The following is a 27903-nucleotide window of genomic DNA, read 5'->3' on the forward strand; positions in this document are numbered from 1 at the left end:
TTTTAGGTGTAACTAGGAAACTTCTTGTTTTTGTATTTTAGGTGTAACTAGCATAGTGTCGTGAAATGCACGGTTCATAAATCAAATTATTAAACCCGTAGAAAAAATAAAAATAAAAACAAAGATAATGTATTTACTATTAAAGGATTTGGTTACTAATGGTCAATAAAAAAAAAAAAAAAATTAAAGAAACGTTATTTGAATAGTATTTTATGTTATTTGAATTTCTTTTAATTTTTTATAATTTTATTTTATTAATTGAATAATACTCCACATAGCTATATAAGAAGTGGACTAATTTATTTATATCTCCCGTTGAGAAAAAAACTATAATTTTCTTATCATACCATCCGCATCAGTAGCTACAATCAATCTAATATATACATGTTTTATTTACCTGTCGCACTCATTAAATCTATAGACACAATAATAACCTTATATTTGACCTACCAGAACATATATTTTCCTAAGTTAACCATTGTGCTAAAAACTATACATTATATAATAGTCACATATATAACCAACAGCTGATTAAATATAGTATACAACACAAATACTTCGTATATAGGTATGGATACTGATAATTTTATATAAATAAAATATACGGAGTATATATTACTAAGATTTATCCCTACCTTAGTTATAAAAAGGTTAACAAAACTCTTATAATAGTGCATGGACATTTATATATCTAAAAATGTTCTTTTTACATATATTTTCCCCCATTTAATTTTAAAAGCCTTTAAATTGTCTCTTGAATTCGCTAAATTGATTTAAAATGTTATATTTATTTCAATATTTAAAGCCATTTACTATTTTTTATTTCCTTTTGTTTTAATTTTTCTATTTAGAATTTATTAGACTATTAGGTTTCAAGATCGAAGTCAATATCTTTTTACCGTACAATCACTAAATCAAAGTCGCTCAACTAAAGTTTTGGAAATTGCATAGCTACACAACATTTAACACATTTAATGATTACATGCAAATAATTTTAATAAAACTACGCATTCGATATAAGTTATTAAACAATTTAACTATATATACATTTTGATAGGTTTATATCTTTCATATTAACAAAATTTTACAAATGTTATTATTATATTTTGAAAAAAAAAATTAGACTTCGGAGTTTTGTATAAGATAGATAAAGGATAAGTTAATTCCCGTCATATATGCATTGAATTTTGGGTGTTCTATCCGGTTTACCCTTTAAGCTATTCCAGATTTGAGGATCAGTTCTAGGTTATTAGGTTCTATTCCCCTTTCGATTGTTGTTGCAGGGGAGCGAACACAGGTCCTCCCTACCTAGTGTAGTCTCAATCACCACTACACCAACAACCAATTGGTGTAGTGGTGATTGAGACTACACTTGGTATTGGTGTAGTGGTGATTGAGACTACACTTGGTATGGAGGACACGTGTTATAAAATATTATATTATATACATATACTTTTTTATATTATAAAAAATATTATATTATATACACATACTATTATAGTTAAAAGTATAATTATGTATAAAACAACATAAATTATTGCACATGATTGTTGTATATCTAGTATAGTACATGAGCAATGCACGATTTTTAAATCAAAATGTTAGTTTTTCTAAAAAAAAAATTCATAAGTAATAGCATTGTTAATACGAATATTACAATTTAAAACACGAGTAATAGTTATAATACATTTTATATCTTTCCCTTTTCCGTCAAATGTCTAATTCAATTTAACTTTTATTGTTTTTGTTTAGATTGGTTATATATTGGTTCAGTTTTTTTTTTATGCAAGAAAAACAAAAGGACATTGTAAAAGACATTGTATAGAAAATGAAAGGCCGATTAAAATTAAATTTATGTTCAAGATTATGTATTTTTTTCCAAGACAATATTTCAGCTCAGCATTCAGTATTTGTCAAGGAGTACAACAAACGATAAAAGTAATGTTTACACTATTTTGTATCTTTATCAAAAACTTTTGTATTCATCCGATTACTTGAATTGAATTAGGATAACTTAGCTTGTAGACTATTTTGGGTAACTTTTATCAATAAAGCATAAACAACTTTCATTCATTACAGGGTAGCTTTTATAATAGGTGCACAATGTTTGTATTGATTTCATAATTGACGTCAAACTAAATTCTATAGGTTTTATTTAATTTTCATTAAAAAAAAAACAATATTAGCCTTTCAAAATACGAAATATTTGTTTCCTTAATTATGTCACTTTAATCATATTGCTTCAAATTAATTATTATTCTTTAACTTCACTATAAATAAAGATTGGAAAGACTTTATGGATTATTTGTAGTATTGGAAAATATATATTTATTATAAAAAAAATTAAATAAATATTTATGTTAGGAAATCATGAAAATCTTATGCATGTATAGAAACTTGCTTTTATTGTTTGAAGTTTAACAAAAATAAGTATGCTTGAATATGTAAATAGTAATTATATAAATATATTTTATACATAACATAAGCCAATGAGAGGGTGACATTTTTCATCCTCACATTGAGGCGCTTGTCTTTTAGTATAATATATCTATATAAAATGTTTGTATTGATTTCATAATTGACGTCAAACTAAATTCTATAGATTTTATTTAATTTTCATCAAAAAAAAAAAAAATATTAGCCTTTCAAAATACGAAATATTTATTTCCTTAATTATGCCACTTTAATCATATTGATTCAAATTAATTATTATTCTTTAACTTGACTATAAATAAAGATTAGAAAGACTTTATGGATTATTTGTAGTATTGGAAAATATATATTTATTATAAAAAAAAATTAAATAAATATTTATGTTAGGAAATCATGAAAATCTTATGCATGTATAGAAACTTGCTTTTATTGTTTGAAGTTTAACAAAAATAAGTATGCTTAAATATGTAAACAGTAATTATATAAATATATTTTATACATAAGATAAACCAATGAGAGAGTGACATTTGTCATCCTCACATTGAGGCGCTTGTCTTTTAGTATAATATATCTATATAAAATGTTTGTATTGATTTCATAATTGACGTCAAACTAAATTCTATAGATTTTATTTAATTTTCATCAAAAAAAAAAAAAACAATATTAGCCTTTCAAAATACGAAATATTTGTTTCCTTAATTATGCCACTTTAATCATATTGCTTCAAATTAATTATTATTCTTTAACTTCACTATAAATAAAGATTGGAAAGACTTTATGGATTATTTGTAGTATTGAAAAATATATATTTATTATAAAAAAAAATTAAATAAATATTTATGTTAGGAAATCATGAAAATCTTATGCATGTATAGAAACTTGCTTTTCTTGTTTGAAGTTTAACAAAAATAAGTATGCTTGAATATGTAAACAGTAATTATATAGATATATTTTATACATAAGATAAGCCAATGAGAGAGTGACATTTGTCATACTCACATTGAGACGCTTGTCTTTTAGTATAATATATGGATTTCCATGAGAATTTGTATTTCATGGGAATTAAATACTTATATTTAACACCTAGTAATTGTCTAAACTTGTTTAGTTAAGATAAAAGAAGTCGTAAATTATGAGAATTTTGAGTTACTTAGGGGGGTTTGGTAATTAACTTCCTATGTTTTGTGAAAAGTCACAATTCCCATGAATTTGCAATTCCCCCAATTACATTTTTTATTGTCACCAAACAACTCACTCATTTGCAAATTCCCATGAATTTCCACTTCTCCCATTTTCTTTGTGCAACCAAACAAACCCTTCCTTATTTGTTGGGGACAAATATTCATCTAATTTCATCTAGTACTCGAGTTTTAACTTGCACTGTTTTAGCCTTTTAGGCCGCCTTGTACGAACAAACAAATAAAAAAATAACCTTTAAATCATGTTTTGCACTAAAGGATAACTAGTGATTGTTATATACATCCGGATGTACGTTACATCTAAGGGTATTTGTTGTTCATTTGATGATAAAATGAGCAATAATCATCGAAATGGGCAAAAAGTATACTTTGGTGCACCGGGGTGAATTGTGTAAAAACAATTTCTAAAGAAATTGAGCAGATGTTTAAGTTTCAAATACAGAGTATAGGTTATTTTTCTAGCTCACATATTATACATTTATACTCTGTTTGTAAACGATGATACATTACGTAAAATACGAAGGGTTTTCTAATTTTGTAAAAAAGAAATAATAAGAGCTGAAAATTCACAAAAATAACCGAATTGATCAATTCAAAAAATTTCTTTCAAAAAAAAAAAAAACAATTCAAATATGATGATTGTGCAAGTTTTTTTTTTAATTATTCGAAACGAATCGAGTACATACTTTAGGGTTCGTTCGGCATTGCTGTGATTTTTTTTTTTTTTTTGGTTTTTTGTTGTATAAAAGTATATGATACATGTCACATAATAAATAAAAAATTATTTAAACTTATTAAAATCATAATAATTTTGAAAAATGACAACAAAAAAGTGGAAACACCTTTTCTTGTTTCTTGTTTTTGGTTTTTAGTTTTCAAAAAAAAGAAACTAAAAACAAAAAATGATGTCAAACAACCCCTTATTTTTTAAAACTAATATACATTTTAGGAAAAACTATTAAAATTAAGCAAAAGCTAATAAATGTCCTAGATTTTTTTTTTCTAGTCTCATTTTGACCTTTTAAAGTCAAACTTTAAAAAATGTGATAAAAAATTCACATTAATATAGTTATGTGATACAAAGTATATTGTTAGAATAGTCTCGGTTTGTATTATTATCAAGAATTTATAATTTTGGAAATATATAATTAATTAAAGTTATTAAAAGTCAAATGAACAACTTAGAGAATGTACAGAGCCAAAACGAGACTATAAAAAGAAAACAGAGAGAGTAGTTATCAATGCATGCGCTAAGGGCGGTCGTTAACAATATTCATAAATTTTATTTGGCAGCTCATCAGTGATCAAGTTTGATAAATTCCATGGTCAATTCCCAAGTTTGAATCTGTCTGCAAAATCATTCACACGTCTATAAAATTTTTAAAATTAAAAAGAGCTATAACTGCCCACATTAACATTGGTTCAATGCATCTTTTTCATTTTAGGTTTGCTCAACATTTCAACCATATCCCTGAATTGTCAGTATTGTTATTACAAAAATTACTTAGATTAAGTGTGACAATAAATAAGTAATAAGTACTCGAGGAAGTACTAATGTAGGTTTGATATGTATTTGCAAATACATATCAAACCTTAAAGTATTGTAAAGCACATAAGGGTGAGAGAAAAGGAGGAGAGAGATGGGCACGTGAGACCAGTTTTAAATGTATCAGTGGAAGCTTGTATAAAATCATTGACTATGTAGTGATACTATTTTTACACGTAGTTAAGCCCTGTTCTGTTCACCTTAAAAAAATAATATTAAGTAAAAATTATTTCAGTTCAGTAAAAATAATTTCAGTTCAGTAAAAATAAGTTCAGTTCTGTAAAATTAATTTCAGTTCAGTAAAAATAATTTCAATTCAGTAAAAATAAGTTCAGTTCAGTAAAATTTAGTTTTCTTAAAGAAGAATTATAATAGAAAATCAGTAAAAATAATTTCAGTTCAGCAAAAATAATTTCAGTTCAGTAAAATTAATTTAAGTTCAGCAAAAATAATTTCAGTTTAGTAAAGATAATTTCAGTTCAGCAAAATTAAGGTAAAGAGAACAGGGACTTAGTACCACTAAATGAATATACAATACCATTGAATAAATATATAGTACCACTGAATGTTCAATGATACTATTTGATCATCTAGTGATACTATTAATCACCCAGTGGCACACTTAAATTCAGCACGTGGGGTTGAGAGAAAGGAGGAGAGAGATGGGTAAATTTCATGCGAAATGTCTTTTATGCCCTTAATATGTATGTCCAGGTACCTATCAAACCTCTATTTGGAAGGCCGTATAAGTACTCATTCCATTCCTTAATTAGATTCTCATTTCTCTTTATTACGTGAGCTCTCTAATAAAGGGACGAAGAGAGTAAATTTTACGGAGTACATATTTAAAGCTACTTCCAATTCTTTTTATTTATTATGTTTTGACTTTTGTGATCAACTTTTAAAAATTTTAAGTATAAAAGTACTACTCATGTCATGTGTGGACAAGGATTATTAACATGACTATAAAAGCTCCTCTTAGTGAGGACAAGGATTATTAAATCAAAACCAAATCATATGGGATGCGTGTTAGATTCGTCTTGAAATGAATTTTCTAAAATTTGATTTGTAATAATTTTAACACAAAATCTATTTGAACATCTTTTTGTACAAAGATATGCATTGGAGATAGTAAAAATCAAATTGTAACATAGAAAAAAAAATGAAAGAGATGAAAGAAATATTAATAAGAAAATAATTAATTTAATTATTTTAGGGATCATATACTCATGTCGTTTGCTGGAAACTAAATATGATACTATCTTTGGGTACGGTCATGCAATTAGGCTTACTATTAACTATAACTAGACCCTATAAGGTCACACAATTAAGATAAATGATGCAATTGGACTCTGATGTCCCCAATCTACATCGAATAAACATTGGTGGCACCATTAAATTAAACAACAATGCTCAATCATATTGATAGAGTATAAAACATATTCCTGAGCCTCAACCATCAGCTTAAACTTTTGGTTGAGTTGGTCTTCTAATATGGTATCGGAGCCAGCGTGACATAAAGGTCACGGGTTCGAATCTCATCCACCCCTCTTTCAAAGTGGAATTAATTCGCTGGGTATGGGAGGGTTTGTGCTGCATCCACATTTCAAGCCCAAAGAGCCTTTCATGTAAGGGGGAGTGATAGAATATAAAATATATTCCTGAGCCTCAACCATCAGCTTAAACTTTTGGTTAATTGGTCCTCTAACACATATTGCGATAAATGATGACCCAATACACCAAAAGTATAAAATAAACAATCATATATAGGTAGACCACACAATATCAGAATTTGAACACACGAAAGAGGTTAACCAAGTTTTGCTTCTTGACTTATAATTCATCTGTATCATGCAGTAGCGGATCCAGGATTTCGAAGCTTGTGAGTCACCCTAAATTATTTATGACGTGTAAAAGTACCAAAAATAAATTTCAAATCCAAAAATATTAACAAAAAAACACATATGACAACCAACTTGATTTCAATCAAACAAATAAGACATAAATATCCATAATACAACCAATAGTACTTAAATAATTCATCTTACAAGTTACAAACCAAAAGTACTACAAATAATATATTTCAAGCACATAGTACAATAAACTGTTACAATTGTTATTCACGAAGAGTTTTCATTTTTTGATATCGATCTATAATGTGATCTATTTTGACATTGGAAAACAAATCACTTTCTAGAAAAAAGTCAAATAATCATTCAACATTTGATCTCCCATGCTATTACGCAATTTATCTTTCATGATCATCATACCAAAAAATACTCTTTCAACACTTGCGGTTGCAACGGGGAGAACCAACACCAACTTCAAAAGCAAGTATATTCTACTATGTGTTTTGGAAAATCCCATCTCAACGAGTTTATTTGATAACTCAGTAAGACTCTTCAAATTCAAACACCTTTCATCTTATCTAACGACGACAATGAATTTTTGAGGTGCATGTGTGTTCAAAGTAAATCAATTCCGAGCTTGAAAATTCATTTGGATAGAATGTTGCTAGCTTGGTCAATTTGGATTTGTCAAAAGAAGAGATCCGATTAGCTGGACTAAAACAGGACATACACACAAGAAGTTCTTTACTTATCTCGGGAAATCGATTTTCAAGCTCTTGTAACTAAAGATCAATGACACTTATAAACACCTCAACTCGAAAATGATAAAGATTGGACACCCCCGGATGCTTACCTCCGAACATCCTTCTTCCGGGAGCAATACATGACGCAACCATATCTGAAACCTCAATCTCATATTTGGTTGTGAAATACATACAAGATCTTCTCCATAAGGGAATCCCATCCCTCAACTCTTGCAAATTAGTCTTGTTTGCGTTAACCATGGCCATTGCATTAACAATATCTTGATCATGTTTTTGCAAAGCAACATTCAACTCATTTGTAATTGCAAATACAGTAACTATTAAGTGAGCCACAAACACAAAATCAAAAGTCATTAACCAACCAATAATACTTTGTGCTCCGTTAAAATCATCTTTCATATATTTTGCTTCAGCAGCTTTAGCAATCTCATCAAGTGAGCCAAGGATCGCAGGAAATATATCAAACTCATTTACAATTGTTTTAAAGTGGGAACCCCAACGAGTGTCACAAGGTCTTCTTAACCCCCATTCTTGATTTAAACCCAAACCCGTTTCAAGTTCACCTAGGGATAATGCATCAACAATTGCTTGAGCTTGTTTTTCACGAAGAAATTCTTTTCTCTTTGGTGAGCATCCCACAAGATTCAAGAAAGGTGCAAGCATGTCACTAAAGATCCAAGCAGAATCGGGATTCTTTCTAGCAAGTGCAACTTTGGTCCGCTGAAGTTGGTGAGCAAAGCAATGAACAAAGTATGCTTGTTTACATTCTTTCTCTATTAAGGTTCTAAGGCCATTAATTGAACTTGCCCCGTCATAACCCTGACCCCTAACTTGAGATTAAGACAAAGAATGTTGAATTAATAATAATAAATATTAGCAAGATCATTTTCACTTAATCTAACACCATCTCTCAAAACATTAAGAGGACAAGATTCTTCCACTTCATTTTGAGGGGAGTTATGAGTGGAATTTTGAGGTCAGCTATTTTGAGGTGATCTTTGAGGGGAAATTTGAGGTGAATTGTGTGTGGAAGAGGTATGTCGTTCACTAGCATGATGTAGAGTGGAAATTTATTCACTTGGAGAAGAGTTTTGTTGACTTGAAGGATTACATTTAGTGAAGAAACTGGCGATATTATGCATTTTATTTAGAGTACGCTTCTGCTTCATTCTGAAAATCATTTAATAGATAACAAAAAATTCAGCAATTCAAATATCCAATAAAGTATACAGATTTTCACTTCATTTGAATACAAATAATACAATCAAATCTGAAACAAATCAAACTATCAAAGTATGCAACAATACCTTGTTCAGTTGCTCTGCTTCAATCGATGGTCACAAGTCACTCACTCGATGTCTCGATCACTCCGGTCGGTGGCGCCAGGCGGTGTGGCGGTGTGCGTGCGACAGGCAAGAGAGTGAGGACTAGCTGGTGGTCACAGATCTATAGCAAAAAGGTGCGCTGGTGGTCCGTGGTCGTCGTAGATGGTGGCTGGTGCGTACTGCGGTACTAGTACGGTGGGCTGGTGGCTCATTCGACGTTGGCGATCGGAATGTGAGAGAGCGAGTCAGAGAGAGTTAGGGTTGTGTCGTTTGAGTTTCGTTTGTTGTGTTCCTTTGTCAGTCTTCGCTTCACGCGTTTTGCCTTGTTTCTTTTTTTAAAATAAACTTAACTTTTTTTCCCTGTTGAGTCACGTGACCCAGCAGGCATACATGTAGGTCCACCCTTGCCATCATGTAACCAATTAAACTAATAAGCAATCCCTAGTAATCAACTCGATAGATGTCACTACTAGAATAAGTCTAATTTACGACGAAAAAATCCGTCGGTACAGGCTGAAATTTTGTCGCAAATCACATTTCCGACAAAATTCCGTCGTTAGCGTCCGTAAGAAACATGGTCGTAGGAAGTTTGCATTTTTTTGAGGAAAAATCCGTCATAAAGTTGGTTCCGACGGATTTAAGTACTTCGCAAAAAAATTGACTTTTGTTCAAAGTCCGTCGCAAGTCTCCAACGAACAAATTCCGTCGCTAATTCTGTCGTTGATTTAGGTTAGCAACGGAATATTCGGTCGAAAACCGAATTATTTACGATGAAAATTTCATCGCAAAATTTAAAAATTACGAGGAAATATTATTCAGTCGCAATATTTCGACGAAAATATCCATCGCAAATTTGCGACGAATTTATATTCCCTTGCAATAATTAAATTTTGCGATGGATTTCACATCCAATTATTTCGTCGCAACAGGTTAATTTTTGACGGCTTATGCCATATAATTTCTGTCAGAAATCAGTGATCATTTCTACAAATTCAGATTGTATTTTCAAAAAAATAAAAAATTGCAACATTCAAAACCTATACTCCTGCACCTAATTCCTGTTAAAATTTAAATCATAATCGAATTACGGAAATATTTTTTATATATATTTCTACAAAAGCTATGCCCCTAGTTGAACATAATCAAAAGCTACATAATATGTAGTCATTTCCACATGAGCGGAAATATAATGAAAAGCTACATAATTTAGATTAACTACATGTCCATACTACATAAACCTGAGTTAGGCTAAACAACTGTCGAGGTACCCTGGCCTGCTCCTCCACTACCCGGGTCGTCCCTTGGGTCTCGATGCTGAGGCTAAATGGTGGAACATGTGTCGTTGCTGGAGAATCGACTCATGAACTCATCCCACCTCTCCTGGGCTCCCCTCTCTATTTCCGCCACTTCAGCTTGAATTCGGGTTTGCATCTCAGCTTCCATTTCACTCCGAATAATTAAAATAAACTAAACTAACATATTTCTATATACAATTATATTTCTATATTTCACTAACATGTCATGTATCAACTAAACTAATAATTTTAGGGTTTATATATAATGTCACTCACGCAAATGTATGTATAATCACATTAGTCACAAAGCGTATTGATTATACATTATCCATCAAAGTGTCATGGAAATGCAATTAATATGTTATTTTAGTTTAATTAACTTAAATAAACTAAAATAAAATATTATTTTTATCAAAGTAAACTAAACTAAAGCTTATTTTTAACCAAATAAACTAATAACATACATAATTAAACAACAATAAACTAAATAACATATTTTTTTTTTCAAAATAAACTAAACTAATGCCTATTTTTAACCAAATAAATTAACATATATAATTAAGCTTAATTTAACTACAATAACATATGTTTTTTTTCAAAATAAACAAAACTAATGCCTATTTTTAACCAAATAAACTAATATACATAATTAAAATAAACTAAACTAATATATTTCTATATACAATTATATTTCTATATTTCACTAACATGTCATGTATCAACTAAACTAAGAATTTTAGGGTTTATATATAATGTCACTCACGCAAATGTATGTATAATCACATTAGTCACAAAGCGTATTGATTATACATTATCCATCAAAGTGTCATGGAAATGCAATTAATATGTTATTTTAGTTTAATTAACTTAAATAAACTAAAATAAAATATTATTTTTATCAAAGTAAACTAAACTAAAGCTTATTTTTAACCAAATAAACTAATAACATACATAAATAAACAACAATAAACTAAACTAACATATTTTTTTTTTTCAAAATAAACTAAACTAATGCCTATTTTTAACCAAATAAATTAACATATATAATTAAGCTTAATTTAACTACAATAACATATGTTTTTTTTCAAAATAAACAAAACTAATGCCTATTTTTAACCAAATAAACTAACATACATAATTAAAATAAACTAAACTAACATATTTCTATATACAATTATATTTCTATATTTCACTAACATGTCATGTATCAACAAAACTAAGAATTTTAGGATTTATAATGTCAATAACCTCTAGATCTGCACTTTTTATTGAAAATGATTTAGAGTTTATGATGTGAGATTTAATTATAGTGTTTTAAAAAAAAAATTAAGAACAACAAGACTTACTGATTAGGGTAAAAATATCCTAGACGCGTGGACCAATGAGAGGAGGCCACGTGTCGAGTTCAGGATGGCCCACGTGGCTTAATATCCTCTTGACACATGGCCTCCTTGGGTACATCTCTGAAATGGCGGCCTTCGAGGGCCCAAATCCCAAGAAGCGCCGTAAAACAGCACAGCCCACTAAAATCTAGGTCAAGTGACCTAGATGGGGGCACATTCTCCAACGACCCTATAAATAGGGAGATATTTCCCCATTTTGGAGACACATTCAATCATTTATTACACCTACATTCTCTCACATCAGAGAAACACCTGAGCTTGGAATCCAAGCAGATTCCCACCTAAATTTCCGCATTCTTTACCCTCTTTCAAGTTACTAACTTGATCGTCGGAGGCGAAGCTCCAACCACCCAGAGTCTCCGTTGTTTTGCAGGTACAACTCAGCCGGATCAGACTTCGTGACGTAACTCTCCCGAGGGACAAAATCACCCAAAACATTTGGCGCCGTCTGTGGGGAGAGTACCTCAAAGATGGTTCAAGTGTCTGTACCACCTCCTAACCGTCTGGGCGATGACCCGGAATTTTTTACAGACCAGGAGGATGATGATCCTCAGGTCGAAACCTATACAGCCAATGATGGCTCTCTGATAATCAAGCGCATCCGGCCCAGAGACACTCTGGAGCGGGGTGCCTCCCAGGCGGGTACAAACTGACCCCTTAGGCAGCCGGAAGGGGAAACCCATACGGCAGCTAGATCAGCACCTGTCACCCGAGACGAACTCATGAGGTTCATGACAAGTTTTAAGGGTGAAATTAAAGAACTGATCACTAAGAGCCGGGCTGGCCCAAGTAGGGGTCAGTCGGCCAAGAAGACTCCTCTGGAAAAGGGGAAGTCAGTCAGAGATCGGCAGCCAACTCCTCATCCAAAGGAGAAGGAAGTCAGGACCATTGATTGGTCCGAAATTCTTTCTAAGAGAAATACCAACAATACCTGCCGGACTCAACAACCGGTGGGAAGTAAAAAATCAACTCTTGATGCCCGGGAGATCATGAACCGGAAAAGAAATCAACAATTGTCTGAGTCGGCTTCTACGTCGAACTTTCCCGATAGCTTCAAAAACACCTCTGCAGGGAATGCACTTTCCCTGCATGAGAGCCAGACAGGCGGTAATACCGTCCATTTTGGCCCTCAGATGATTGAAACTGTACCATATGTACCTTCTCAGGTCTACTGTCAGTATCCTCCTCACTTCATGCAGCCAGCCTTCTTTAGAGGTCAGGCGGCATATAATAATGTCCAGCCACTGGACTGGCAGCTTCGTCTGCTCTGCCTGGGTTAACAACCTTCTACATTCACCCGGGAGATAACCGAGGCGGCACAGCCGGTCAAGGTTAAAAATGTGTTGGTAGGTACCTGTGATGGTACCACCAACCCGGAAGATCACCTCATGGCATATCCCAACCTCATGTACTTACAAGGGTTGGATGATGCCACTTGGTGTCGATGCTTCCCGGCTACATTGAAGGGCATTGCCCAACAATGGTTTGGCAACTTGCCAGCCGGGTCTATTGATAGTTTCAGGAAGCTTGCCTTCCTGTTTGCTTCCAACTTCTCAATGAACATCCCTGCTAAGAAAACAAGTCTTGACTTGAGCACCATTAAGCAGGGAGATAGAGAAGGGCTGCGCTCCTATGTTAGGCGGTTCAATCTGATCAGAATTCAGATTCAAGGACTGTCTGATGAGGTAGCTTTTACAGACTTTTTCAAGGGTCTGAGAGACGGGTCGACCTTTAAGTTCGACCTAGTCAGAAAAGGGGCTTTCACTTTACAGGCGGCCCTAAGGGAGGCGGAAAGCTACATTCAAGCAACCGACCTCTGCTCGCCTGGAAACCAGTCGGACTCCAAGAAGTCCGACAGGCAGAAAGACAGCCGGCCTGCTCAGCCGGCCAAAAATAAAGAAGAGAGCAAGAAATGAAAAGAAATCTGGGCGGTTAGTGACTCTGACCAGCCGTCCCAGAAGAAGAAGAAGGAATTTAAACCGTACGTTGCTAAGTACGAGTTTAACAAGGACTGCAACTCCATCCTCATGGAAATTAAGGACCAGCTGTCCCTAGAGAAGCCGAATCCAATGAAAAGTTCCATCCAATCAAGGAAAAAAAACAAATTCTGCCAATACCATGAGGAAGTTGGCTATGACACCAACGACTGCTTCAGCCTTCAACGGGCGTTGGACCGTCTGGCTGATAAGGGGATGTTAAAGTCCTACATTTATAAGTCCAAAGGGACTAATAAGAAGAATCCGGGGCAGTCATCTAAGACACCCCAATCTGCTAGTAGTCCGGATACTGACAAGGAGCCGGTCTACACAATAGCAGGCGGGTTCTCATGTAGTGGCCCAACCATCCAGGGCACCAAGAGCCATCTTCGAAAGATGGAAAAAGATAATGATGAGCAGGCGTTTGCTAGCTCCTCCTTCCTAGACGTCCTGATCACTGAAAAGGACAGGGGCAGCGTCCGCCGTCCGCATGAAGACCCGGTCGTCATTGAATGTAAAGTTGACAACCAGCTGGTTGGACTGATCCTTATTGACACCGACAGCTCATCAGACATAATCAGCCTCCGGTGCCTACAAAAGCTGAAATACAATGTCAGCAGCATGCATCCGGTCACCCACCCCTTGGTTAGTTTTGGGGGTGGAATGGTTTACCCAGTCGGAAGGGTTGATTTACCAATCCGGCTGGGTGAGAAAGGAAAAGGGCGACACCTGGTCGTCAAGTTTTTGGTCGTTGAGGAGCTGACTGCCTACAACATTATTCTGGGCCGGCCAACGCTCAACGAAGCCAAGGCTGTAATCATCCCTTCCCTCATGCTCATTAAGTATGAGAGGGATGATGGCTCTGTTGGCTCCTTGAATGGGGATCAGAAGACGGCCCGGGAGTGCTATCTCTCAGCCGTCAAAGATATTGTGGCCCCAGACGGCCAGGAACCAATAGACCTTGACAATGTCAAGGATGCCGACCCAGCCCCACCAGCAGCCGGAAAGAAAAGAAAGGCACCTCTGCTGGTGGAGGTGAAGAAAGAGAAAAAATAACAATCACTGACCGGTGAACGGTCATATGAGCTCCGTCCCCAACCGGCTAGAGAACATGTTGATATACCTCTGGACGACAGCCGTCCGGAGCGTACTATAAAGGTTGAGACGGTTGCTTATGTAAAGTTGGGTGCAGACTTGCACCTTCTGCTGAAAGAATTCAAAGACGTTTTTGCCTTTGAAGTGGAAGAGATGCCAGACGTCAGCCCAGATCTTGTTGTTCACAAACTCGCCATGGATCCTAAAAAGAGGCCCATCCGACAAAAGAAAAGAAATCACGACGAGGTTAGAAGTCAGGCGGCAGCTGCCGAGGTAAAAAAGTTGTTGGACGCTGGGTTCATTCGGCCATGTAATTTCCCCGACTAGGTGGCGAATGTTGTGCTTGTGAAAAAGCCGAATGGTACCTGACGCATGTGTGTTGATTACACAGATCTCAACAAGGCATGTCCCAAAGACAGTTATCCGCTTCCTAAGATCGAGAGTCTGGTCGATTCGACAGCCTGACATGCCTTGATGAGTTTTATGGATGCCTACTCCGGCTTCCATCAGATACCCCTGTGGAAGAAATATCAAGAGAAGACGACCTTTGTCACTGATCAGGGGTTATTTTGTTATATTGTGATGTCGTTTGGCTTGAAAATTGCGCCGGCTACATTCCAACGGATGATAAATACGGTCTTCATTAATCAAATTGGGAGGAATGTGGAGGCGTACATTGATGACATGATAGTCAAATCCAAGAGCAGGCGAATCACCTTGCTGATCTCCGAGAAACCTTCACCACACTCAGGCGGCATAAGGTTATGTTAAATCCTAAGAAATGCGTCTTTGGTGTTGACTCTGGGAATTTTCTCGGATTCCTGATTGATCAAAAGGGGATAGAGGCTAACCCCGAGAAGATACAGACCGTAATTGACATGAAGTCACCCCGCACTATCAAGGAAGCACAGAGACTAACCGGTTGCCTGGCGACCTTAGGGAGATTCCTCAGCCGGTCAGGTGACAAATGCCTTTACTTCTTCCAAACAATCAGAAAGAAGACTAGATTTGAATGGGGGGATGATGCTGAGGCGGCCTTTCAACGGCTGAAAGAACACTTGCACTCTTTGCCAAGGCTTGTTAGTCCATTGCCTAAAGAGGTGTTATACATGTACCTAGCCGTCTCAGATCATGCCCTCAGTGCCGTCTCCTTGCAGAGAGAGATGACGTTCAGCTCCTGATCTATTTCATTAGCCATGTTCTAAAAAATGCTGAGTTTCGGTACCCCATGGTAGAAAAATTTGGCCTTGCTCTGTATACGGCCTTTAAGAAATTAAAGTCGTATTTTCTGGCCCATCCGGTGGTAATTTACACCGACCAGCCCCTCAAGCGGCCAATGTCTACCTTGGAATCACCCGGTAGAATGCTGAAATGGGCTATTGAAATGCAAAGTCTTGAAATCACTTTTGAACCTAGAAAGGCAGTGAAAGGTCAGGCGTTTGCCGACTTCATTGTTGAAATGACACGGCCGGTGCAACCAGACAACATTGACCAGGTTTGGAAAGTGTATGTAGACGGGAGCTCAACGAAGAACGGTTGCGGTGCAAGAATTTTATATGAGTCCCCTGAGGGGGACAGATTTGAATATGCACTGCGGTTTAAATTTCAAGCCTCAAATAACGAGGCGGAGTATGAAGTCCTGCTAGCCGGAATCCGCATGTGTAAGGCAGCAGGGGCAACCAAAATTGATGCCTACTCTGATTCACAGTTGGTCGTTAGCCAGTATGAGGGAAAATATGAGGCAACTCATCCGGCTATGATCAAATACCTTAAGGTAGTCAAAGAAGAGGCTGGGGCACTTGAGGAATTTCGTCTGAATCAAGTGCCCAGGTCAGATAACAATCAGGCGGATGCGCTGTCCAAATTGGCTTCATCCGCCTGCTGTGATACGCCTCGGTCGGTCTTCTGGGAAGTTCTTGAAAAGAGAAGCATATATGAAGAGCCCATTGGAATTCTAGACCGAAGCTCTACCTGGATGGATGGCATCCAGGCATTTTTAGCAGACGGCAAACTTCCTGATTCTCCACAGGAGGCAGCCGTCATGAAAAAGCGAGCAGCAAACTTCGAGTTGAGAAACGGAGAGCTCTTCAAGGCGGATTTCCTTAAACCTCTATTGAAGTGTGTTACCCCAGAGAAGGGGAAAGAAGTTCTCGAAGAATTGTATGCTGGGTACTGTGCCCCACATATAGGCGGCAGGTCCCTAGCCGTCAGAGCCAGGCGACATTACTTTTGGCCTACTCTTGAAGCAGATGCTAAAGAGTTGGTGAAGAGATGTGACAAATGCCAAAGGTTTGGGAAGCTTATTCACCGCCCGGCTACTGGCCTGACGGCAATCCACGGCCCAATCCCGTTTGCTAAATGGGGCATGGATATCTTGGGTCCTTATACGCCTGCTCTCGGCGAAAAGCGCTACATTTTGGTGGCTGTGGATTATTTCACCAAATGGGTAGAAGCTGAGCCGGTCAAGAATATCAAGACAAAGGATGTCATCTCTATCATTTGGAAGAACATCATCACCCGATTTGGGGTACCTATGTCTATGGTCTTTGATAATGGCCCTCAGTTTGAAACCCCTCATCTTAAGACTTGGTTGGGAGATCAGGGCATCTCACATTGTTTTGCATCAGTCGGCCGACCCCAAGCAAATGGCCAAGTTGAAGCCTTCAACAAACTTATCTCAGACGGCATTAAAAAGAAAATTGAGAGAGCCGGTGGCTTATGGGTAGAAGAGCTAATTCATGTCCTATGGGCCATCCGGACTACTGCCAAAGGGGCAACCGGAGAAACCACATTTCTTATGGTATACAGTGCTGAAGCCGTCTTGCCAATTGAACACTATGAGCCGACTCTCAGAGTCATGCTCTATGATGAAGAGGCAAATTGGGAGGCCATGCGGCTGACATTGGACTCCCTCCCAGAACGCAGGGGCAACGCTGCCCTGCGCCATGAGATATACCGTCTGAGAATGACCAGAACCTACAACAAAAAAGTGCACAAGCGCCCTTTGAAAGTGGATGACTTTGTGTTACGAAAAATGAAGGCAACTGGTAGGGCCAATGAGGCTGGAAAGCTAACCCCTAATTGGGAAGGCCCTTACCGGATCCATGAAGAAGTCAGGGACAGCACCTACCGTCTGGAAACCCCAGACGGCCGCCGCCTGCTTAGAACTTGGAATGTAGATAACCTAAAAAAGTACTACTTCTGATAATGTAAATTTTTTGTAAATAGTGAGTCAATTAATGAGAATCCACACTTTGTTTGCAAAATTGTTTTGATATTTTTTATTATCCGCCTGGGTAATACTCAGACGGATTCTTTACTTAACTAACTAAGTTTGATACTTGGTAAGGTTATAATTGCTTGACCGCCTGGGTAATACTCAGACGGACCCTTTGTTCATCTACCTAAGTTTGATACTTGGTATAATTTAATAATTGCCTGTCCGCCTGGGTGATACCCAGACGGACTCTTTGTTTAACTAACTAAGTTTGATACTTAGTGTGATTCAATAATTGCTTGTCCGTCTGGGTAACGCTCAGACGGACTATTTCTTTAACTAACTAAGTTCGACACTTAGCGTAAATTCACTTTTGTAATAACGCTCGGCCGATGGTCCGATTAAAAACTGGGCACAAAAACGCTTAGCGGCTATACAACCGGTCTCAAACAAGACCAAAAGGCCGAAATGGCCGGATGGTTGCTTATGTTATAAAATCGCCTGTCCCAACATGGACAAAGGCGTCCGGCGACACCCCTCCGGGTGCAATCGTCACAGAGAACAGACTATTCGTCGGTTCTACGAACCTATGCAGACGGCGAAAATTGAACGACCAAATTGGTCAACTCATAGTCGTTTGACCAGAATAATCTATGAAGAATGATTAAGTTATCGAATACCGGATGCCCCGAGGCATCAATCGGTATCCGGCTGAAGTTCTCACTTAGGTTATTTATTCCAAAGTTGCACTTTCTCTCCCAATTGGGGCAAAAGTTTTTGTGTAATGGCTATGTTATAATCCCAGACGGAATATAACCGCCTGGGTAAAATGCTCAAAGCACCCGCTCTAATGGCTGGCTGTGCACTTGGTTTGGGGCAATCACCATTGTGATTGATTGGCCTAAAAACACTCCATACTTCTCCTAGTATCAAGTGTTTTTAAGCTAATCAATCAATTTACAACAAAACCAACCACACAGCCGCCCAGGGGCAAGAGCACCCGGATTGCAAAACTGCCACATGCTTTTTTAAGTTAGACAAAATATTAAATAATTGCGAACATACGCAAAATTTAAATTGAAAAATTCAAACATATATAAACACCGACTGAGTCAGAATACTGCATAAATATCCAAATGGCACAAAGGCCAGAACAGGTGTTAACCGGAATCACATCCGGTGAAGAAGCTAAAAATTAATTGTTAACCCAACCCCATGGTTGGTAAAGATACAACAATGCACGGCATACAAGCCGGTAAAGAAACATAATGGCATACTGCCGCAGAAAGTGGGAGGCCCGCCTAAGGCTGAGGTGGATGCTGCTGCTCCGGCTGATTGTGGCTGGTTTGGCTTTCATCCTGATCATCCGCCGCCGGTTCCTCGTTGTCAGAGACTTCATATCCCTGTTCAGCAGCCAATCTTTGAAACGAGGCGAAGGAGCCTTACCCAGTACTTGGGCATCATACACCTTAATGGCGTAATCATACCTTAGCTTATAGACCTCAAAGTCTATATCTGGGTAGAGGAGGCTCCAAGTGATCTTCAGCCGAGCCAAATTGTCACGCTCATTCTCCTCAATCAGCCGTTTTTGCTCTTGAGCGAGCTCATCCGACTGCTTGTTTCGCAGAGTGACAAGCTCAATCCCCAGGCGGGAAACGTCTGCCTAGAGTTGAGTGTTTTCTTGATCAGCGTCCTCCAATGCCTTGAGCTCAAATTTAGCATCCTTCAATTTTTGCTCAAGGTCATCAGCCCGGCTGTTAGCTTCATCGTTCGCAGCCGTCAAGCTCCGGATCAGATCCTCCTGTTTCAACTTTACTACTTTAATCTTTAAATCACACATATAATTAGCATATTCAGCAGAGTTGAGGTTTTCAAGGGCCCTCCGTTTGGCGTCATTTACCTTTTCCTGCTTCCGCCTGAAGGGGCCACGGAGCCCGTCCACCCTCAGCATTTCCTGAGAAAAGAGCAACCGGATTATGAGTTACTTAGTAGAATTAAAGGTAAAAGATATCAAGGTTGTGGGATTCTTTACCTCAGCCAGTTGGCCCATTATCCGGTCAAAGTCCACCACCTGCAGATCAGGTATGGAGTTCTTCTTTGACCGGGTGAGGGTCCTCACCATCCGTTTTGCGAAGCCCACAAGATCCGGCTCGTCGGATGTAAGATTTGCATCAAAAGTAGTGCTCTGTGAGAAAGAGGCAGCATAGTTGGCATTCATCCGTTGCCGGCTGCTGACTGAACCCTCAGAGGGATCAACTTTAGTCTTGACTCTCATGAAGTCAAGTGGCCAAGGTATTCCAATCCTTCCCTTACCTTGTCTATCCGGATGGGGCTTAGGCGTCTGCTCCCCCCCCCCCCCCGGTTGTTGCCGCACCGTCTGCAACATTAGGTGGCTCTCCACCCTTTGATGCCGTAGAGACATCCGGTGCTTTCTGTTGCGAGCGTTCCGAGCTTTCGCTCAGAATTTTCATAACAGAAGGAGATTTGCCTCCGGTCGTTGGATGATCGGATTTGGCAGCAGAGTTTGTCCGGGGAGGAGGATCCTTCCTTGCGGCCTTCGCAGCCGGAGCTTTCTCCAGATCTTCTCATTGCCTTTTGAGAAGCTTGGAGAAGGATCGTGGCACTCGCTTTGCAGAGTCCTGAGAAATGAACAAGGGTCAGTATACCCAACCGGCAAATGATATGCACGTGAGCCCCGTGAGGGGCAAATGATTAGGGTAAAAATACCCTAGACGCGTGGACCAATGAGAGGAGGCCACGTGTTGAGTTAAGGATGGCCCACGTGGCTTAATATCCTCTTGACACATGGCCCCCTTGGGTACATCTCTGAAATGGCGGCCTTCGAGGGCCCAAATCCTAAGAAGCGCCGTAAAACGGCGCGGCCCACTAAAATCTAGGTCAAGTGACCTAGATGGGGGCACATTCTCTAACGACCCAATAAATAGGGAGATATTTCCTCATTTTGGGGACACATTCAATCATTTATTACACCTACATTCTCTCACATCAGAGAAACACCTGAGCTTGGAATCCAAGCAGATCCCCACCTAAATTTCCGCATTCTTTACTCTCTTTCAAGTTACTAAATTGATCGTCGGAGGCGGAGCTCCAACCACCCGGAGTCTCCGTTGTTTTGCAGGTACAACTCAGCCGGATCAGACTTCGTGACGTAACTCTCCCGAGGGACAAAATCACCCAAAACACTTACCACCTTCTGCACAGTGGCCGTAGGTTAGAGATGGTGGTGGTTATTGTCGCCGACGCGAGTGGTGGCCCCTATCAAACCAAAACAGGTTAGGGTTAGGGTTTAAAAAAACAAAAAACAACAACAATACTTACAATCGGCCGACAAACGGCGGTGGATGGACGGGAGAACGGCCACGGGAGACACAAGGGGACGGTGGTGGCTGGTCATAATGTGGTGGGGTTAGGGTTTACCGAAAAACAAAATCAATAAAAAAAATTTAGACCACAATTCACTTACCGTCGGTGGCAAAGCGGCGGCTGGTAGACGGGAAAAAGGAGGTGGCGACGCCGGATCTTCCTCAGGGGGAGGGTGGTGGCTGGTCAGGAGTTAGTTGGGGTTAGGGTTTACATAAAAAAAAAACCAACTAACTTACCGTCGGTGGGCGATGGCGGCGCCAAATCTTCCTCTTCCTCTTTCTCTTTCTCCCTTTCGTTCTTTCTCTCTCTTCCCTTTTGTGAATTAGTCAGAGAAGTGAATAAGTCTGTTTTGTTATTATTTAGTTTCCGACCGAATTTTATTTCCTCGAAAAATTATTTTCCAACAAAATATTCCATCGGATATTACTTTTCAAAATTTCGCCTATTTCTAGTAGTGTGTAATCATGCAACATCAGGGCACATATAGTGGTGGAGCCACTCATGGTCCTGGCGGTGCCTGACCAACTATATGTTTATCAAAAAAAATAGTTTACTTATACTAGTCATATACGGAGTAGTAACATTTTTTTTTATGAAATATGGTATATATATATATATATATATATATATATATATATATATATATATATATATATATATATATATATAGAGAGAGAGAGAGAAAGAGAGAGAGAGAGAGAGAGAGAGAGAGAATTAAAAGTCATATATACATAAGAGGATCGATACAACTTTAGGGGGGGGGGAGCCATCAAGGTTTAACCACTACAATACCAAAGTATTAATTCACCAAATAGAGAAAAAGACATATATAAGTCATCTAATTCATAGTCAATGTAGGATGTCATTTATTAGTGTGCTATTTAAAATTGTTTCAATTTCCTACGCTAAATTGATAGGTTTAAGTTGTAACGTATAAGTTTCGAATATTTAAATTTCAAAAATGTTAAATATGACAGCTCTTTAAACAAAACATTTAAGCGGGTTTATTAAGAGAGCGACACGCGAGCAGTGGTGATGTGAGCATTTTATTTTTTAGTAATAGTTAATATATTAGAATTAATATGTGATTGTGTTTTCTATTTTAGTAAATATGTGTGGGAAATGTTGCTACTCCGTATATAAGATGAATGTGCAGTTTAAGGGTATGTTCTCATTTACTGAAATGAGCTGAACTAAACTGAACTAAACTGAACTGATTGGAGCTACTGAACTGAGCTGAAATGAATATTTTATGAGAGAAGGAAATTAGGAGCTGAACTGAACTGATTGGAGCTGAACTGAACTGAACTAAAATTAAGCTGAAGTGAACAGACCCTAAATCATTAATATTAATGTATATACTTTTTTTTTGACAAAAATGTATACGTTTTAGATGCCCAGGAAATTTGTTTCGTGGTGCAAATTTTTCTCTGTAATTTGGTGTTAAATAAGGTTTTTATTTCAATGAACTTGTTGTTTCATTCTTTAGTGGTGTATAATGCTTAGGAAAAATTGATGAGAATAATCCCACCTTTTGAGCATCGGAGATTAATAATCCCACCTTTAGGATTCTTTTTAATAATCCCACCTTTGATATCAATCCACTTTAAATAGTCCCAACTAACCGGTCAAGTAACCTGTTATAACAAGTTACTTGACACGTGGTGGCTTATGATTGGTTAAAAAAATAAAAATAAAATAAAATTTAAAAAAAGTGAAGTATTTTATAAGAAAAAAAAAAATAAAAATAAAACCACCCACCAGTTGCCCAAACTACCACCAGCCCCACGACTCCGGCACCCAACCTCCAACGACAGCTCCTGCTCCGGCACCGTGTCGCAACTCACCCCTACCCTCGTAAACCCAGCTCCGCAACAAAAGCGAAGCGAGCTACCACCAGCCCCCTCCCCTCGAAAACCCCTTTCGATCCCGTTGCGATACCAACCCCTCACCGTCCTCCATCCCTTATCCGGTCGCGTCAGCCTTCCCTATCCCCCATTCCGACCTCTTCGTCCTTCCCTGATCTCGATTCACGCCGTTTTCGAAGGGGTTGCGATTTTTTGAAGGGGTTAATTGGTTTGGTGGGTGGCGATTTTCGAAGGGCATTTGGGGTTAGGCTAGCTGGGTTTGGTTCCTAGTCGGCGTAGTGCCACAGTGGTGTCTTGGTGGCAGTGGTTTCGGGTTGGATCGGGCGATGGTTTCGGGCTGGGTTTTGGTGGTGTGTGGGGATGGTGGTGGCTGAAACTCAGTTGGTGGTGGTGGTGGGTTTTTTTATTTGATTTTTTAATGTTTTTTTTTTTAATTTTGGACAAATCAAATTGTTACACGTGTAAAATAAACTAAAATAAAAAAAAAATACCTCTTCAACCGGTTACTGGTCACCTGGGACTATTTTCAGCGAATTGATATCAAAGGTGGGATTATTAAAAAGAATCCCAAAGGTGGGATTATTAATCTACGATGCTCAAAAGGTGGGATTATTCCCATCAATTTTTCCTAATGCTTAATTAGTAACACGAGTCATTACTCATTATTAAGTTGATCGATTTTTGTTTCAATTGAATTGTGAAATATTAGTTATATTTATTTCATTCTATTGTAAGATTCGATAATTTTTTGAATGTATAAATTAATTATGAGTATAACTTTTGTTAAGATGAAGGACTCTATTGAGCTGGTACCTCTTTTAGCCAGCTTAACTCCGCAGGTTATCGCTTGAGAATAGAGGGGGGAGGTAAAATCCCTCTACTCCCAAGCATTTTGTAGTTGGTGGGGCTTAAACTCATGACCTCAAAGTCACAAGTTGAGTTTCCTACCAACTCCACCAAGCTTTGCAGTAAAACATATAAATTAATACGAGTATAACTTTTTATTTTTATTTATTTATTTATTTTTATTATTATTATTAATAATACCTTCAATTCATTTTAGTTGCAACAAAGTACAACTTTACGCAAACCTAGGCAAAACTTTTAAGGGGCTTAATGCATGTGAAGATTAAGTAATTAAGGGAGTTAAAAAGGAGGGAAAGCATATGGTCCCCTTTTTTAATAAAGTAAAACACGTGGGAAAGTTTGGTAAGGTGGAGTTTTCCCACCCAAAATAATCTGACTTTTCACATGGGTGGGAATTCCCTCCTAAATTTCCAGTCAATTTTAAGAGGGACTTCCCTTTTTTTTTATTCCCACGAATTTTCCTCCCAGATTTTCAAGGGAAATTCAAATTTTTTGCCAAAATACCCCAAAACCTGTTTTCTTAACATTCAAATCAATTCCCCTTATAAAAAAGGGGAATTTCAAAAGCACAAATAGTTTGTTTTTCAACCAAAAGACAGATCAGGGAGGGGTTGGGGGGGTTTAGGGTGAATAATTCATTGTTTACAAAACACAAGCCTACAAATTACAAAAGCCTACAATTAGTTTAAAATTAGCCTAAATTCACAATGCTAAGTTAAACAAAAGCAGCATCCATGTTCAGTTCTTCTAGGCTTCGTTGAAGACCATCCAAAAAATTCCAGCCACCACTTCATCACCTTCAGACAGCCTGAAAAAAATGGGTAAGGGACTCATGGAAGAGTTCTTTGAAGAATTCTTTTTTAATGAAAATCAACTGTACAATGAGGAGAAGACAATGGTAGCATGGCATCATTTCACAGAAGAAGAAACTGAAGAAGACAACAACAACTCAGAAGAAGAAGAAGCTGGTAGCTGGTAATGATGCAGATGATGATGGTGAAATACATGGTCCACTGCATATGTATGGCAGACAAAGCAGAGAAATGACAGTGGAAGAAAAGCGCCAACTAGTTGATGAGATCATGCTCAATATGGAGGGGGACTCTTTGCCAAGAGGATTTTTATCCAGTTTGGCCAGAAAGCATCATGTGCATAGATCAACAACAATAAGATGGTTTAAGGTAATTAAGCAACACGTGTTAGAAGGCAATGTTGTAGATGTTAGGACCAAAAAAATAGGTACTATTGGCAGAAAACAAAAGGAGTACACTGATGAATTCTTAACATCTGTGCCTTTGTACAAAAGACAAACTGAAAGAGGATATGCTGCAGCACTTCATGTGTCTAAGTCTGCTATTCACAGGTTAAGGAAAAGGGGTAGACTGAGAACACACACAAGCACAAACAAACCAGCACTCACTGACCAACATAAAATAGCAAGACTGAAATGGGTTCTGAGTCACATTACCCCAATTCCAGCAGAAGGGGACCCTTCATTTGAAGACATGCAACAATGGATACACATTGATGAAAAGTGGTTTTTTATAAACCCAGAAACAAGGACATTCTATCTTCTTCCAACAGAAGACAATCCATACATAGCACAACAGTCCGGAAGGTTTAAGATAAAGGCTATGTTTATGGGCATGATTGGGAAACCATTGTATGATGCAAACAAACAATTATTACATGATGGAAAGTATGGTCTTTTCCTTTTGTCAAGTATGAGAAAGCAAAGAAAAAGAGTAAAAACAGAGACAAGGGAACCACAGAGGCTAAGGCAGACCAGAGTATTAACAAGGAAGCAATAAGGGACATGCTACTTAATCATGTGTTGCCAACGATACATGAACAATGGCCACCACAGCTTCCCAAGGACATAATTATTCAATGGGACAATGCTAGGTGTAGGGAATATTTCAAGCGTTAACCCCTTAGCTTGAACCCCACTATGATCATACACTAAAGTACGGTGGCGTCCAAATGGAAAAAAGATAGAGCAAAAGAGTCGCCAACAAGTTTTAGGAACTTGTAAACCGTTCATAGGGTGAAGGCTACACCCCTTAACGATCCAAGAGATCGTCAACTCCATAAGGTCTTGAACCAAATAGGGTTCGGGGATGAAGGTGCAAATCCAACCTAAAAGAGATTGAACCTGCCCTAATAATAGGCCTCTACTTTATTCTGATCATATTCATGTACGCTTTCTGACTAACATACAATCATTAGGATTAACCCTAAACCTGTTTATCTATGGTTGAATATTAATGCACAAATAAATCTATTATTGGCGATCACTTGAATTATAATCATATTAACCCTAACAAGATTATTAATTATCTTATTAAACGTGATTACAAGTACAAATTCCCTTTAAACATGCATAAAAGGCGTGATCAAGCAATAAAATAAATATCATAATTATCAAAATCAAAATAATAATCATAATCATAATCATAATCAAAATCAAATAATAATTGAAATAACCACGATCATATTAAAGCACAATGATAGTAAGATCCTAGGCATGATACTAACAAGATTAATAACCAACCCTAGCATGTCACTAAGCATTAAAAATCAAAGCTTTAGCCCTAACATGATACTAACATGCTATTATGAAAGAATATAGAAAGCATCATAACAATCATACTTAGTATTAAATTTACCCTAGATATGATACTAGGAATATCATAAAAACAACCTAAGCATGAACTCTATATCATAACATCAATAAAAAAACCATTAAAGTACTTACTTTGATGCCTCGTACCTCTTTCTAATAACAAAATGCACACGTTAGTAACTTCAAGGAAAATAATAAACAATTAAATTAAATAATTGAAAGAGAGATTTGGGACCAAACCCTCATAAATTAAACCTTTCACGTCTAGGGCGAAGGCAACTTCGAATATGGCTAGGTGTATCTAAATCTAATGAATGCGGAATTTTTATATTTGAGAGAAAGCTAGTTTAGAAAAGAGAGAGAGAAAGTAATCAAGAAAATCTTAATGAGAGTTCGTGAATGAAAATGGGGTTTGTAGCACGCTGTTTATAGATAAAATCAGCCAAAAAGATAAAACATCAAAAACAGAGTTCTGACGCAAAAGGCCAGGTTAGCGCCAAACGCTGACCTTAGCGCCAGGCGCTAAGGCTAGCGCCAGGCACCAAGCGTAGCGTCAGACTCTATAGCTGGCGTTTGGCGCTGACTCAGAAATTCACGCGTTTTCTTAAAATCAGATAGAAATTGCCGTACAGAAGGATAAAATCGTATTTTCCTCAAAAACGTTCTTTGATTCTGTTCAAAACTCTAAAAAGTCAACAATAAGTCAATTTATCAATGCTAATTAAATTAGGAATGAAAAGAACCTTCTAGAAGAATCTAGAAGACTAAAACCATTCCTAATTGCATTAGGAATGATAAATCTATATTAGGCCCTCCTCTAGATCGTTGGGCCGCATATAAGGCTCAAACCAGGCCCAGTTCAGTAATTTGGCCATAACTTCCTCAATATTCATCGGAATTAGGCTTATAATATATCGTTGGAAAGCACTTTTCAAGCCCCATCCAACTACACTATTATTGGACCCTTATCATGGACCAACCAAACTGGATTGGTTGTTTTCTTAATATAGGTTTTTAAAAACAGAGAGAAGAGAAAAGAAATTAAAACTATCCGC

At 37.4% G+C, this 27903-nt stretch overlaps 2 protein-coding genes across 2 annotated transcripts; one reads left to right on the top strand and one right to left on the bottom strand.

The window, feature by feature from the left end:
- Positions 1–7810: 7810 nt before the first annotated feature.
- On the bottom strand, positions 7811–16929 carry LOC145643159 (uncharacterized). Its single transcript, XM_081694316.1, has 2 exons — positions 16858–16929; positions 7811–8512 (listed from the first exon to the last, which is right to left on the bottom strand). The coding sequence occupies exons 1-2, from the start codon at positions 16927–16929 to the stop codon at positions 7811–7813; spliced, it is 774 nt and encodes a 257-aa protein (XP_081550442.1).
- Positions 16930–25265: 8336 nt separating this feature from the next.
- Positions 25266–26033, top strand: LOC145643160 (uncharacterized). The gene has a single exon (XM_081694317.1). It carries the CDS (start codon positions 25266–25268, stop codon positions 26031–26033), a length of 768 nt encoding a protein of 255 aa, XP_081550443.1.
- The last annotated feature ends 1870 nt before the right edge of the window (positions 26034–27903 follow it).

The sequence above is a fragment of the Chenopodium album genome, chromosome 8 (genome assembly GCF_948465745.1).
Source record: "Chenopodium album chromosome 8, dcCheAlbu1.1, whole genome shotgun sequence".
Lineage (NCBI taxonomy): Eukaryota > Viridiplantae > Streptophyta > Magnoliopsida > Caryophyllales > Amaranthaceae > Chenopodium > Chenopodium album.